At 48.5% G+C, this 14,071-nt stretch overlaps 1 protein-coding gene across 1 annotated transcript; it reads right to left on the bottom strand.

Annotated features, from left to right (window-relative positions):
• Window positions 1-3,073: 3,073 nt before the first annotated feature.
• Window positions 3,074-6,130, bottom strand: LOC119391454 (uncharacterized). Its single transcript, XM_037659134.1, has one exon. It carries the CDS (start codon window positions 6,128-6,130, stop codon window positions 3,074-3,076), a length of 3,057 nt encoding a protein of 1,018 aa, XP_037515062.1.
• Window positions 6,131-14,071: the final 7,941 nt, after the last annotated feature.

The following is a 14,071-nucleotide window of genomic DNA, read 5'->3' as shown; positions in this document are numbered from 1 at the left end:
GAAGTGATACGAACGTATGTGCACATATTATGTATTTTCTATTATGAAGCATGGTTCTTCCATTCGAAATCAACGTTTGAAATAAATCTACACCACATGGCCTTAAGGCGAGAATGCGAACATTGAGCCGTATGCCTCGCTGAGCGTTGTATTATATGCGAACGATCCTGCACCGCTTGTGACACCGATAGAATAAAGTATCTGTTGTCACCCTGTACGCGAGCTTCGATAATGTCATTGCTTCTAGTCATCACCGGTTCATGACGTTTTTGGCACGTCCTTCCATGACGTGCTTTCGCATATACATGTCATGTACATACGTTACCCTCTCAATCTTCAGAAAAAACAAAAAAAATTGATTTCTACCAATTGATCACTTAGTGGACTTTCAGATAAGTTATTTACTTGATACGAGTTCTCACTGTTCTATTTCAATTTGTGTGGTATCGCGCATAGCGTTTATCTTTCCGTGTAAACCCGCGGGCGTCGCTAAAGTCTAGTCACTCATTCGTGCTTTCTTTTGCAATAGTGGCTCTATGCTTTTGGCACTTCATTGTCCCTTTCCAGCAAAATGTGTGCATTTTTCCTGTGGAATATATTGATTTTTTTTTTCGTGAATAAAAATAAATACATAGTTACCCCACTGTCTAAATGTGTTGCGTGTGTTTTTTTGCGCGTGCCTGTATCCGAGAATTTGAAGGGCTGTGCAGCCCGTTAGGATTATTTAACTGATTGAACTACCCCGTTACACAGGGGAGTCTCGTTGGTACGATCATTCATTCTACATTTTATTTCAGGATAATACGATTTCCACCCCCAGCCAACTTCTCATATGAGCAATGTATTTTCATACAATTACAGCGGTCGCGTTCTTACCTGAAAGTGGACAATACGACGGCGAAAGTTGGCTTTTGCTGGTATTTCTAAATGTCGTATCCTGATATTCGAGTGTACTAGCTTGAATAACATTACAATTACTTACGAAAAAAGCACTACACACCCGCAGCCGTGCTGATTCTGCAGAGCACTTTCAGCGCCAAATTCGGCACAAACTGACAGCCTATTTCAGCGTCGCTGATAAAAGTGAGTTGGCTGCGGTTCAAGTGGCGTAGAGTATAGTGCCTTCCACATAATGTGTTATGCGGAGTAGGATCACGAACTTTTTGCGGTAGATGTTGTCGCCAAGGACGTCTATTCTTCTAAAGAATGGGAGCTTGGGCTTATTGACACGTCTTTTGAATTGTACGTTTTATTTGCCGTCTCTTGAGAAGGTTGTACCCACGAGATACGGCTGGATATACGAAGAATGGGCTCTCCGAAAGAATAAAGGTGCACCAAAACGATTCTGGAATCATGTAACATCCATGAGATCACCATGCATTAATTTGCAAACACCTGTAAAGGGCAAGCCAACGCGCTGCGTTATAATCAGAACTGCACCAAGAAAGCAAGCCTATTCCGTACTCAACCACATCCAACAGTGGATAAGTTTGAGAGCGCTTTCTTTCGCTGCATAAACGCAGAAGAAGATCTCCCATTCAACGAGGACAGAAGAATTAGGTGAGACCCCAATACAACTCATCAAACAGCTGGGTTTAAGGAGGTAATCACGCCTAACTAGTGCCATAGAAAGAAGTAATGAAAATTCCGAGTGGACGGTTGAAACCAAGGAAAAGGTTTTCCTTAAACATACGAGCATAACAGAAAAAAACACGTGCATACCACTTGAAAATATGTCGGTAACGTGCGGGTTGCCAATTCAAGCATATATGCGTGCTTACATATTATATAAAGTGGCAGAAGACACCAAAGTAACAAAGTGTCAGAGAGGAGCCCTAAAATTTTACACTAGTTAAGAGTATAAGAGCGAAAAAAATTAATGGTGCGAACAAATGCAATCTGCAGGGAGCAAGGTATGAAATATAGAAATGAATTGAACAATTACTCAAAGAGAGTTATACGAATTACATGACAATGAATTTTTATAAGCAGCAGTCTTAGTATTGAAAAACATTACGCTTTCTTACGTGTTCATTACAAAGAACCAATATTACATATTGAAAAATTACAGCAAAAACTCCAGTTCGCTGCTGGTCGCCATCCGACTCTAGCGGTGTTCTCAACATAGGTGGCCATGAGCATCACCACAGAGCTAGAGAGGAAGGAGTCTTTGTTTCGTTAGTTTTGTTTTGTCGCCTAGGTGGAGACTCGCTCATACCTACGAGAGTGACTGGCCACTCTGTCTTGCATAAATGGAAATGTAAACGCTATGTTCCCTGAAATAAAAAAAAAAGGAGAGAAGAATGGAACGCGAAATACATAAAAAGGGAAAGAGGTAAAAGAATTCATGCTGAAGCACACCCCTGATGCAATACTCGTTTACGTTCTCATTACACTGGTTCGTCACTGCATTAATTTGAGGTAAATTGCGATAATGTTGACAGCAATGGTGAGATGCAGACTGGCCAGTAATGAAATCACAGTAAATAAATTTTTGGCGTAATATGAGCAATGTTTAAAATAAGAGAGAGCTGAGCTAGTTGGTAAGTATTCACGTTAAAGAGACGGGGCGTGCAAACACGGACACAAGAGAGTGGTGTCTTGAATTCCCTCTTGGTGTCCGTGTTTGCACACCCTGTCTCTTTAACATGTATGAGCAATGTAAAGAATTATTTTCGTGGACTGGTGATTTAGTAATGTAGTGACTTTTTTTCAAGCGAATAAATTGAAGAAAATTACTCGTTAGCTTCTCAGTTAATTTTTCACTCAAGTATAGCATGTCCGCTTTTTTTTGTGACATCAAAAACTTGCAAAAGAAACAAGAGGCAGAACACAGGCTATGAATAACATCGATAGGTTCCGTGGTCCTAGGTCGTCGCCCCCCCCCCCTCCCCACAACTACACTTTAGTCGAGCAAAGTCACGTAAGCTTCGATACCGGTTAGAGAAGCGCGTCATCAAAGCAGCGACAAGTCGGCACGATGGTTAAACTGTTGCTCCCAAGAAAAAAGGTACATTCATGTACCTTTTTGTACATTCATGTACATTCATTACCGGAGTCATGTACCAGCGGGTCACCAGCGGGTCACCGTGGCGCCCAGGGCGCCGACGACGATGGCAGCCACGGTGACCCGCTGGTATCGACGCCGAAGGTATGCCGCGACAGGCTCATATTTGGCGACCTTCTCGTTGCGTGTATTGGTGAGGGCGTCCGGGGTGTTTTCAAACGGGCAGGCCACGTCAATGACAATGGCCTCCTCGCCGCTCACCAATACCAGGTCCGGCCGAAGGTTCGTGTCACCCACTGGGCGGTTGGCGAATGCGACTGTGAAACGGGCCGACGCTGCGGTGCGGAGGCGGTCCACCACGGCGTTGTGTCGCGCCGTGTACGTCGCGCTGTGTGCCATGCAATGGCACACGACGTGCGGTAACGTCTCCCGGGCGTAGCCGCAGATGCGGCACCGCTGGTCTCGGTCCGCCTGTCCCCACATCCGGGCGCCGTTGAGGGGATGGAGGTTGAGTCTCGCCTTGTGGATAAACCGCCAGTCGGCAAAGTGGGTATAAGCCCCCGTGCGCATAAAGTGGGAGCTCGCCCGGTCGGCTGCGACGCATGCCAGGACCTTGCCCTGGTTGGGCTGGTCGTGGAGGGCCCTGTCGCGGTCGGCGGCCAGGACCTCGCGCAGGGACCGCATCACCCGGCAGCGGTGAGTCGGCGTTATGGTGGTGTCGCCGCAAGTGATGCGCACGTCCTCCGGGTCGAGGGTCCAGTAAACCTGGAGCCGGCGAGACGCTTTGCGCGCCTCCGTCCACACGGAGCGCAGCTGACTGGCCGGGGCGCGGAACACGTCCTCGATGTTCCCCGAGAGGTAAGACTCGAGCTCGGCGCGGGTAGCTTCCCATCCAAGCCTCGCAGAGGCCACCGAGTATGCGTCGAGGAGTGCCATGTCCCGAAGTCCCCGGTCGGTCGTCGTCAGGAGCTTGTAGGCCGAATCCACCCGGCAGATGTCGCTGAGTTCAGCCGCCACCGGAATGCCAGCAGCGCCGCCTGCAGCGCTGCCATAGACATAGTTGTTGGACGCGTTGCCCGGGAGATAGAGGGTCCTCTTAACCAGGGGACGTATGGCGTCGTCGAGGCGACGCCAGTCCGTCTTGGTGAGGACCCCGCAGCGCATCGGGAAGTTGAGCGCCGGGTAGACAAAGGTCCTGACGGCGTCAAGACGCTGCCACGGCGCCAACATCGATGCGAAAATCTTCCGGGCTTGGTCAATGGCTGTGTCTATGACGGACCCAGTCGAAGTCGGCAGTCGGTAGCCCACGGGGCGGCCCAGGAACCGCTGCGGCTGGAAGTCGCGGAGGGCCGAAATGGCGGTTCCCGACACCAGGAAAGACGTCGGCCGCATCCCGACAGGCGTCGCGCCGCTGAGGTGGAGCGACGAGCACTTTGCGGGATTCAGGGAGAGACCAAGACTCGTGGCGAGGGCCTCTATCCTGTCTATGCGGCTCTGCAGGAGGACGGGTGACGTCGCCAGGGGTGTCAGATCGTCCGCGTAGGCCAAGATGTTATGGCCGTCGTCCTCGCCCTGGACGTCGCGGACGATCGGATCGATGACCAGATTGAAGAGGAGGCCGCTGAGGGGGCAACCTTGGCGAAGCCCGGCCAAGATGGGGACTGGCTGGGAGGTGCCCTCGGCGGCGACCAGACACGTGCGGTTGCCGGCGTAAAGGTCGGTGATCAAGTCGGTGAAGACGTCACCGGCGCCGGCACCGCGAAGGGCATCGAAGAGTGCCTGATGGGGAACGGACCCGTACGCGTTTGTGAAGTCGAGCAGCGCCGCGCAGAGGTCGGGGCCACCGCCTCTGGCAGCGCCGAGACGGTGCTGGAACACGTAATTGAGCTCGAACACTCCGTCGTATGGGAGAAACCCCTTCTGGCAGTGTGACAGCACCTGGTGTTGGAGGGCCCACGTCTGAAGCCGGGCGGCGAGGCACTTTGCATAGAGCTTAGAGGCTGTACACCCCAAGGCAATAGGCCGCCAGTTGCTGGGGATGTTGGAGTCGCCCTTTTTGTAAATGAGCACCGTCCGCGAAGTGCGCCACGCGTCGGGTGTGCGACGGTGGTGGACGCAGGCGTTGAAGAGCGCCGTCAGGAACCGCGCTTCAGGGTCAACCGCCTTCCAGTGGTGGTACGTCAAGCGGTCCGTCCCTGGAGCGGTATTCTCGGACTTGCGGAGGCGGAGCAGCACCTCGTCGGGAGCGAACGGCGACAAGTCGACGGGTTCCGGAGCAGTGGGGCGCCTGAAGAGGAGCGACGTGTCCGCCGTCCTCTCAGACCACGTCGATCCCCAGTGGTCCTCGAGGTCCTGAAGTGGTATCTCGCACGGTCTGGACGGGCCCTCGAGTATTAGCCGCACGGCGCGGCGACGATTACGCCTGTAAAGCCGTTGAATGTCAGCCGCATTTGCCGGGTTCAGAGGGCGACGTGGCCGTTCGGTCGTCAGGGGGGGCAGTCGGACAGCCTCGGAAGCCAGAGTGACCGCCTGTGCCCACGCGGCCTCACAGCGGTCCCAGGAATCCTGAGACGGAGGCTCGCGAAGAAGTTGGCGCAGGAGCCGTGCTTGGTCACCGAGGAGGTCGGTGTGGTCTGGGGGCATGTCCAGGATGGGGTCCTCAACCGGAGGAGTCCCGGGAGGGTCGTCGGCCTCGTCAGGGTCAGCGCCGTCGTCCGTGGCAGGTTCGGGTGAGGTGGACGGCGACTGTGAAGGCGAGGGCTGCGATTGTGGCGTCCCGGTGTCGTGCGCAGGTGACGTCGCGCCTCGGGTAGAGGACCCGAGTGGTGACACCGAGGCCTGGCCAGTGGGGCTCGGCACGCTTGGAGGACCTGGTGACAGCGTTGCCTGTGGCAAGGCGTCGAGGAGAGGGGTCTCGGCACGGTCGCCGAGAGGAGGAACCTGAGGTGCAGGGCCTGCGGGGGCGGGCCGGGTAGATCCTGCGGACCGAGCTGCAGCGTCCTGCGTCTGGTGCCAGGTACGGTGGTTGTAGAGACCCCGGGCAGACGGGAACGACTGCGAGCAGCGGTCACACTGGTGTTGACCCGGAGGTACATGTACCTCCGGGTCATGACTTCGGTACATTCATGTACATTCATGTGCACTTTATTCCTCTAAAGAAAGTGTACATGAACAGTTGTTCCAGTAATTTCAATTTAATTTCATTGTTTTTCAAAAGTAATAGTGATGTATTGTAGCGGTGTACTTTCGGCCAGTTGTAATTTTTAATTTATTATAAATACATTTTTACAAATTCTAGAGAACCCATTAGCCGTCGCGGTCGTAGAGTGGCTACGGTGCTCGTCTGCTGACACAAAAGTCACGAAAGCTCAGTCGATTCCGGCCGTGGCGGTCGCATTTCGATGGAAGCGAAATGCTTGAGGCCCGTGTGCTTAGGTGCACGTTAAGGAACCCCCTTGGAGTCGAAATTTCCGGAGCCCTCCACTGCGGCGTGCCTCAAAATCCTATCGTAATTTTCTCACGTAAAACGCCAGCAATTTTATTATTATTATTATTATTATTATTATTATTATTATTATTATTATTATTATTAATGTAATTTTTATGCAATATAATGATTTTCTAAGAGTAACGTTGTACCTGGTGAGATTGTTTGTACTGGAAGTCATGCTTCTAGAACAAACGGAGGAAGGTCAAGTCGAACTCAAAGAGAGCATTCTTTATTTTGTGAAAGTCTCTGTCAGCGGGTGTGGGCTTCATTCATTCATTCATTCATTCATTCATTCATTCATTCATTCATTCATTCATTCATTCATTCATTCATTCATTCACATTTTGCAGTGGCGCATTTATGAAAGTTGGTGCATTGCTTCTTGGCGGCGCTGAAGTCACCTCCTAAAGTGGGCTTTCCTTGCCTATTAGTCATAGCGCGGCGTAGCCACCTTTACAGGGTAATGCAGGAAGTACGTTCGGGTTTTAGTCTCGGTCTTTCTCTATATCAATTAAAATCGTGTTCAATTCGTTGGCATGTTATAACTCACTTAGAGACACCGTGTAGACGCCATTATAGCAGCGGGCTACTCGACGCGACGGGTGACAATAAAATCGGCAGACCACAGCTATTACGGCAGCTGTTAATTCGTATGCTGCGCTTGCAGAAGGCTCTCTTTCGGAGCGGATACCGCGGCCTTCCGAAGAGCGTGAGCACAGCTGGAATCTTTTTTATGTGATTTCAGGCCCCGATGTAGCATCCGCGCCATCGCCTCTACTCTCAGCATGGCGCAAGTTACGGCAGGAATACGGCAGCAGCCGCCCAGCGACATATATTGGCGCACGTGCGTGAGTTCAATCCTCAGTGGTAATGAGCGGTTAAGTGTTGCGTTTTTAAATGCGAAGCATTTCTTAGCGAACCTCAGGCACATTGGCAGTTTCTATCTATCTATCTATCTATCTATCTATCTATCTATCTATCTATCTATCTATCTATCTATCTATCTATCTATCTATCTATCTATCTATCTATCTATCTATCTATCTATCTATCTATCTATCTATCTATCTATCTTAGAGCACTGCACGGGCTCGGGCCTACCCGAAAACCCGGGCCGGGCCGGGTAAAGTAGTTTTCACGGCGGGCCCGGGCCGGGCTCGGGCCTGAATCTCCGGGCTTATGGCCGGGCCCGGGTTTGAGGTGGCGGGCTCGTGTCGGGCCGCGCTTGGACTTTGCACTGTTCTTAAAGGGTCACTAAAGTGAAACACTGAATTGGTTTAGACCGATAAAGTGTACTCTGAGAACCCGAACGTCATTAATTTCACCATAAATGAGTTTATTAATAAAGGAGAAAATCAAGGTCAAAGTTCCATTTTCAAATTTCGCGCTGAAATCTCCGCACGTGACGTCACGGACTGTATTCGTCGTATTTTGGGGACATTAGCTCAACGAAATTTCCAGAAATTTGGTATGTTAAGTGTTATGACCTCCTCAGAGGTCAATGTACTTCATTTTTACCCACTATAAACTACGTAAGGCCCAGTAGATGCCGTCAGAATATATGACGTCACGGAGTTTGCTGCGTGAATTTCAAGTTGGCGTCGTTACCTGCATTTTCCTGCGAGTTTTCTCCCTTACCAAGAGTCGTGTCGCGGCGAGCGTGGTGCTTTTGGAATGGTACGTAAAAGAGTAATTTACTGATAATAGAAAAATCGTTTTTCTCTTTAATGTGCCTTATTCCGCATACGCTGTGCATACATATATGTCCCACATTTTATCTCGAAAAAACGCTTTTTTATGTGGGGTAAGCTATTTGGAGAAGTTTTATGAGGGATAAGTACTGAACTCCTTTGCTTCTTGCATAGGAGCTACTTGATTTATCTGAAACGGGCGAGCTAAAAGTAAATAGACCAGGCGCTTATATGTAACATCTCGCTGTTCCGTGCTTTATTTGCTTTCGTTACTATTTTGTATCCTAACTGTTACTCTTTAATCGCAGTAATAAATGTAATATAATAAAATCAGAGCTCCAAAGCGGGGAAACGTTGTTGAATGTACAGCCCCCCTCTAAAACGATAAGACTGCACGGAGTTTTGATACATAGAATCCCTATAAAGGCACCTTGTTTTTCCGTGACTCTGTGACGGCTCCCAGTGGTCATGAGGCGCGAGATGGACATGCACAGCCTGCTTTGTGTGCCCACATTGTTAACGTCTGAGCTTTCGTCTTGTTCCGCCCTATCAGGGGTCTCAAACTCACCTCAGCTAACGGGCCGCATTCGCGAAAATTAACTCCCGCAAAGGCTAGGGCAATGACGAAGGTAGGAGGGTGGGAGTGGGGAACAGGTTGTTCTAAAACTACCGTTATTTCACAGCAGACCTTTCCCATATCTCATACACGGGATCATTTCTGAAGGGGATTTGGCGGCAGGATTCCAACAACATATTGTTGCAAAATGGTGCGGAACGGAGCAACTTGGAGCGCGCCAGACTCTACCGAAGAACAGGAAACCGATGGTCATCGAGGGCACGTGCACATGCACGTGGCCAGCGCAGCAGTTCGCGTTTAGTATTGCCATTAGACAGATTTAGTTGGGCGCCCGCAACAACGTACGGACGCAGCCTGCCAGCCATTTCCTATGGCAGGCTGCGTCCGTACGTTGTTCCGGACGCTCAACTAAATCTGTCCATTAACGGACGTCTCTCATTCACGTCTGGGGAAACAGTCATTTCGTATCACCCATAGGGACTAAAATCTGGACGCCGATTCTGAAATATAGCTTTTGTTTCACGGTTATGTATCAACACACGGTGACCACAGGGGGTGCCTCACGAAAAATATGCTTTCGATCTGTCATGCCTGTGTATCTCAAGAACATACTTATATAAAAAAATGGGATGAAGACAGTCATGTGCGGGCGGAGAGCCGCTAGCGAGAGGTCCGCGAGCCGCGTGTTTGAGGCCCTATATTGTGCGTTATATAGTGCGAGATCTACATGATACTGCCGCAAAAGCGTTGGAATGTGCAGGAATAGAACAGGTCCATTAAACAAGGTGTGGGGTGAAGTATATTCGCTTGACGAAATATCTGGCTTGAAAAAGGATAATGACAGATTCCGTGCCGGGTGATGTCCCCTTACCTCGAACCATATGCATCCAATGAGTAAGCTTCAAGAAGCTTAGTCGCGCATTTATTACCAAACTCGAGCGAACCCCGAAAATATATCGAAATTGCTTCGTCCTACTCCTGCCAGTCCTAACCGCGTAGTCCAATGGCCAGCTTCTACCGATACAACATCGCTGGGAAGGCATAAACCATTATAATATGGATAAAACGAGCACGGTGGAAACCGTGCATAACATACACTGCTGAAAACTACAAGGAGAAGCCCTCAAAGAGGAATTTTATAGACGACATTGAAGAGTGGCACGACGTTCGGGAACGAAAGAAGTGAAGGGATGAGCTGGACAGCTATGGTCATTCTGCAGAGGTCCACAAAGACATCCTAGATTTGCTCCAGTGCTGGAAGCTACGAACAACGACTGCCGACGCCTTCGCAATTGGCAAGGCAGTCATGTGGTGCGCCCGTCCGGCCAGCGCGAACAGTGCAAGAAGCTTTAGCGCGGCAGGATATGTGATGCAACAGCGCATGGCGTGCTTAAATCGGGAATCTCTTGATACTTTGATTTTTCGCACAATAACATGTGAAGAAATAAACTGTAAACTATGCCATGAGAAACTTACAGTCTGTATATACTAGCAGTGGTATGGTATATGAAAATAGTGCTATGACAAATAGTTTTTTTCTTCCTTTCGGCTGATTATACGCATACACGTGGTGCACGCGGTTCCATACCTTTGCCCAGATTAGTGTATTTACAACAAAGGTCACAAATTTGTTTTTCCCCCTGTTTCTCTTGCTCTGGCAAGGTGCTACAATGGTGAAGACGGGTACTATATACCGAGAAGGGTGCATGGTTGGCTTTGTGGCTAGAACATGCTATAAATTTCAATAGGTTATGAAGTGCAATAAAAACAAAGTGAAGTGAGCGTTTTGTTCTCTGCCAAGCCAATCTAGAGCACATGCTCTGGCGGTGCTCCGTGTTAGGCGGCGGCGAAGCCATCACGCTGTCCAAATGGGAGGCTGCTATTATATACCAGCTCCGCGCTAGAAGAGCAGCTATATGGGCAGGCCAACGGGCCCGCGACGCAGCAGAGAGACTTGGTCTTTCTGTTCCGATGTCGGAGCGGCCCGCAACGTGCTAGAGCGCGTTCAGATGGACCATAATAAAGTTTATCCATCCATCAATCCATCCTTTGTTGTTATTGCGCTCCCTATCGAAACTAAACTCGTGCTGAAAATCACTTTTCTTCCTACAATGTCTGCTACAAAACACCCTTCATGATCCCCAGTGTATTTGCAGAAAAAATAGGTACAGTATACCACTGCCAAACAAACATTCATTGTATTCAGTATGTCCGCTCAACTGTTTGCACCGTGAGCACCTTTTTACAAGAAATTACCGTAACTATGTTAAAGTATAATTGTTAGCAAAACATGCGCCAACAAAGCGTAGATATTTGCCACTTAAAACACCCTGCTGTCGATTCCATGTTCGGGCATCACCACCTAGATTACTGGGTCGGGCCTCAGTCGGGCCTGATGTGTGGTCGGGCCGGGCCGGGCCGGGTAGGCGAAATTTTTTCTCGGGTTCGGGCCGGGCCCGGGTCTCATTTTGAGTCACCGGGCCGGGTTCGGGCGGGTAAATTTGAACGAGGTCCGGGCCCGGGCCGAAAATTACGGCCCGTGCAGTGCTCTAATCTATCTATCTATCTATCTATCTATCTATCTATCTATCTATCTATCTATCTATCTATCTATCTATCTATCTATCTATCTATCTATCTATCTATCTATCTATCTATCTATCTATCCAGCCGCCTACGTCCGGGCGCTCTCCTGGTCGCCTCTATAATTTGTAATATACCAAAATTGGCATAGCAGGGGGCAGTGTATGACGAACACCATTCACTGGTCATGACACGAATAACGCAAAATACCTGTCACGTACGTCATGAAACCCTTTCTCTCAGTGACGTGTGGCGAAAAAAAAGCAAGACAGAAATATGAAACAATCTTTTTGGAGCAGGAAAGTTATCTCGACAATATTAAGTAGATAAGAACATGATTAAACAATTATGTAGTTTTCACAGAGACAACGAGAACATGCCTACGGAAGAGCGCCATCTTTCTTTCCTCTGTCAAGAAGGTGTTTTTTGCCTTGTTGCACCATGAATTTAACAGTATCACTCCCGTCATAACAATGACGTATAACGTCAGTGAAAACGCACGCTGGTTCTCAAAAATGTGCGCAAGACGTCCTTTAATACACTTCTAGTTTTAATTTCAATTCCCGTTGTAGCCTTACTGAAGAATGTGCCTTGGACGAATTCGATCCAAAACGATCATTACAATGTACCCCTAAAGAAAATATTTATTTATTTATTTATTTATTTATTTATTTATTTATTTATTTATTTATTTATTTATTTATTTATTTATTTATTCATTTATTTATACACAATATCTGACAGGCCCATTGAATGGTATTCAGCAAGCGCGGTAACACAAAAAGTTGGCATTAAACAAAAGGACATGCCCATCGGAGCATTAAATGAAATACGAAGATTCAAAGATGCGAATGTAGATTACGAGAGGGTGCGTGAAACATTCTTTCAAATTTAGCAATACACAGTCCGCAAGCCTACACACTTGTATTTCCTAAAGCCCAACAATGCTCAAACTACTTACACTTTCACTTTCTTCTACTAGCCGTTAACTACAAAAGAAAGCAAAAAAAACATGGCTAATCCCTCTGTCATAGGAATCGGTATAACACGAAAGTGAAACGTGTCTTCACAGACGTAGTTGAGCGTTTGTAGTACATTCTTTCGCCCCAAGCACGAAGTAATGAACGCTACAGCAGCAAATTGTAATGTCACGCGAAGAACGGCAAGCAACTCGAAACTTGCAACGCGCTGCTCAAGCAGAAAGGGCGCACGGAACGAACATACACAGGATGAGTGCGAACTAACGGTCACAGTTGTAACTTATTTCTGTGTGAGCAGCGCGCTCCTTTCGCAAAAGCAGCCGCTGCGGTGATCGAGGTGACCTTTGTGCTCTGAACGCAAACTTGCGGTGAGAGCGCAAGACGTACACGCCACCGCCATCACGAGATAAGCCCGCTCACGAGCGACCACGCCCTGTAGAGGCGTGCGCTCGTCCGCGTGGGGCGATGACCTTGAAAGCGCGCTCTTCGAGCCCTTCGCGCCATATCTCTAGCGATAACGAAAACACGCTGATGCACCACCGATCTCTGAGTACCGCCATCGGTAAATGGTGTATATAAATAGCTCGCCGTTAGTATGGCAAAGAACGCGCCGTCTGTGGCCGAATCGTTTCGCGCTGCGGAGCGAGGGGTCGTTAGGTCGCCTCCGGGTGACAAAACTTTTTCTTCTGGTTTTTTTTTCTTTGCCAACTGTTAGTCTTTATATTTTACAGCGTCATATCCGTGACGGAAATACGTCACTAGAGCCGTGGTGGACCCCGGCATAAAACACGTTCGTGTTAAAAAAAAAGAAATCAACCATCCTTCTTTTTAATCTTCGGTCAAGTTCTCCCAGCTTTTCAACATCTTTCTGTCTTGTTCAGTACATAAGCGCAATAAGGAACACGTTGTCAGGCCCACAAGGAAGAATGTAAGGCGTCATTCCAAAATGCGACCGCTTCTTCCTCATAACGCTGAGTTATTTTCCTTACAGGTAGAGGAAAATGATAATCTGCGTGTCTTTCTAGGCAACCTTCTCAAGACGAGAACTTCCAGCTTAGCATGAAATGGCGTTTAAAAGTTTCACAAGTAAATTGCAATTAGGTCTAGCCTGAAGTGTCACACGAGTAAGGTATTTGGATATATCCCTCATCGGCGTAAGCTCTGCTTAGGCCATTGAAGAAGCTAAAGGAGTAAAACAGGACGGGATAGACCCAGCGTGAAATAACTCCAGCTCGCCTGAATATACCTTTCGCGCTTGTGTATCTTGTACTCCCATTTGCGGCTGCGTACCGAACATCTTGAAAAGGTGTCGCAGAAATGTAGCAAGAAACGCAGTGAAATTAAAGTAAAATAAGAGCGATGCAATTTCGTCCGTATGATCAGGCATATTCACGATAGCTGGCGAAAAAATTACAGCAGAAACCCCGTATGATTGTCAGAGTCAACGCGCGAAGCATTGCTAGCGTTGTGAAAACGCGATACGCTCAGCACAAGCTGTCTTGCATGAAGGAAGTTCTTCACACCATCTATTCCGCAGTACCGAGCTGGGTACCTTCCTGTTAGTCCTTTTTTCAAGTTTAAATCGGAAGCAATACTCTTATATAAGTATCCTGGACATGAAGTCGGATGCACGCGGAAACGAATGAAGTGTGTTCGAACGCGCCATTGCGGTCAGCTTTCGCAAAAATTATTCACGTCAGCTTGATATAGACTATTTCATCGTCACAGACGACAAAAAATGCC

Source organism: Rhipicephalus sanguineus, chromosome 4 (genome assembly GCF_013339695.2).
Source record: "Rhipicephalus sanguineus isolate Rsan-2018 chromosome 4, BIME_Rsan_1.4, whole genome shotgun sequence".
Classification (NCBI taxonomy): domain Eukaryota; kingdom Metazoa; phylum Arthropoda; class Arachnida; order Ixodida; family Ixodidae; genus Rhipicephalus; species Rhipicephalus sanguineus.
Note: the sequence above shows the minus strand (reverse complement) of the source record. Positions and strands in the feature narration are given on the sequence as shown.

What these genes read in the sequence shown, in the direction of transcription:
- LOC119391454 (XM_037659134.1), bottom strand. Translation starts at nt 6,130, where the DNA reads ATGTACCGAAGTCATGACCCGGAGGTACATGTACCTCCGGGTCAACAC.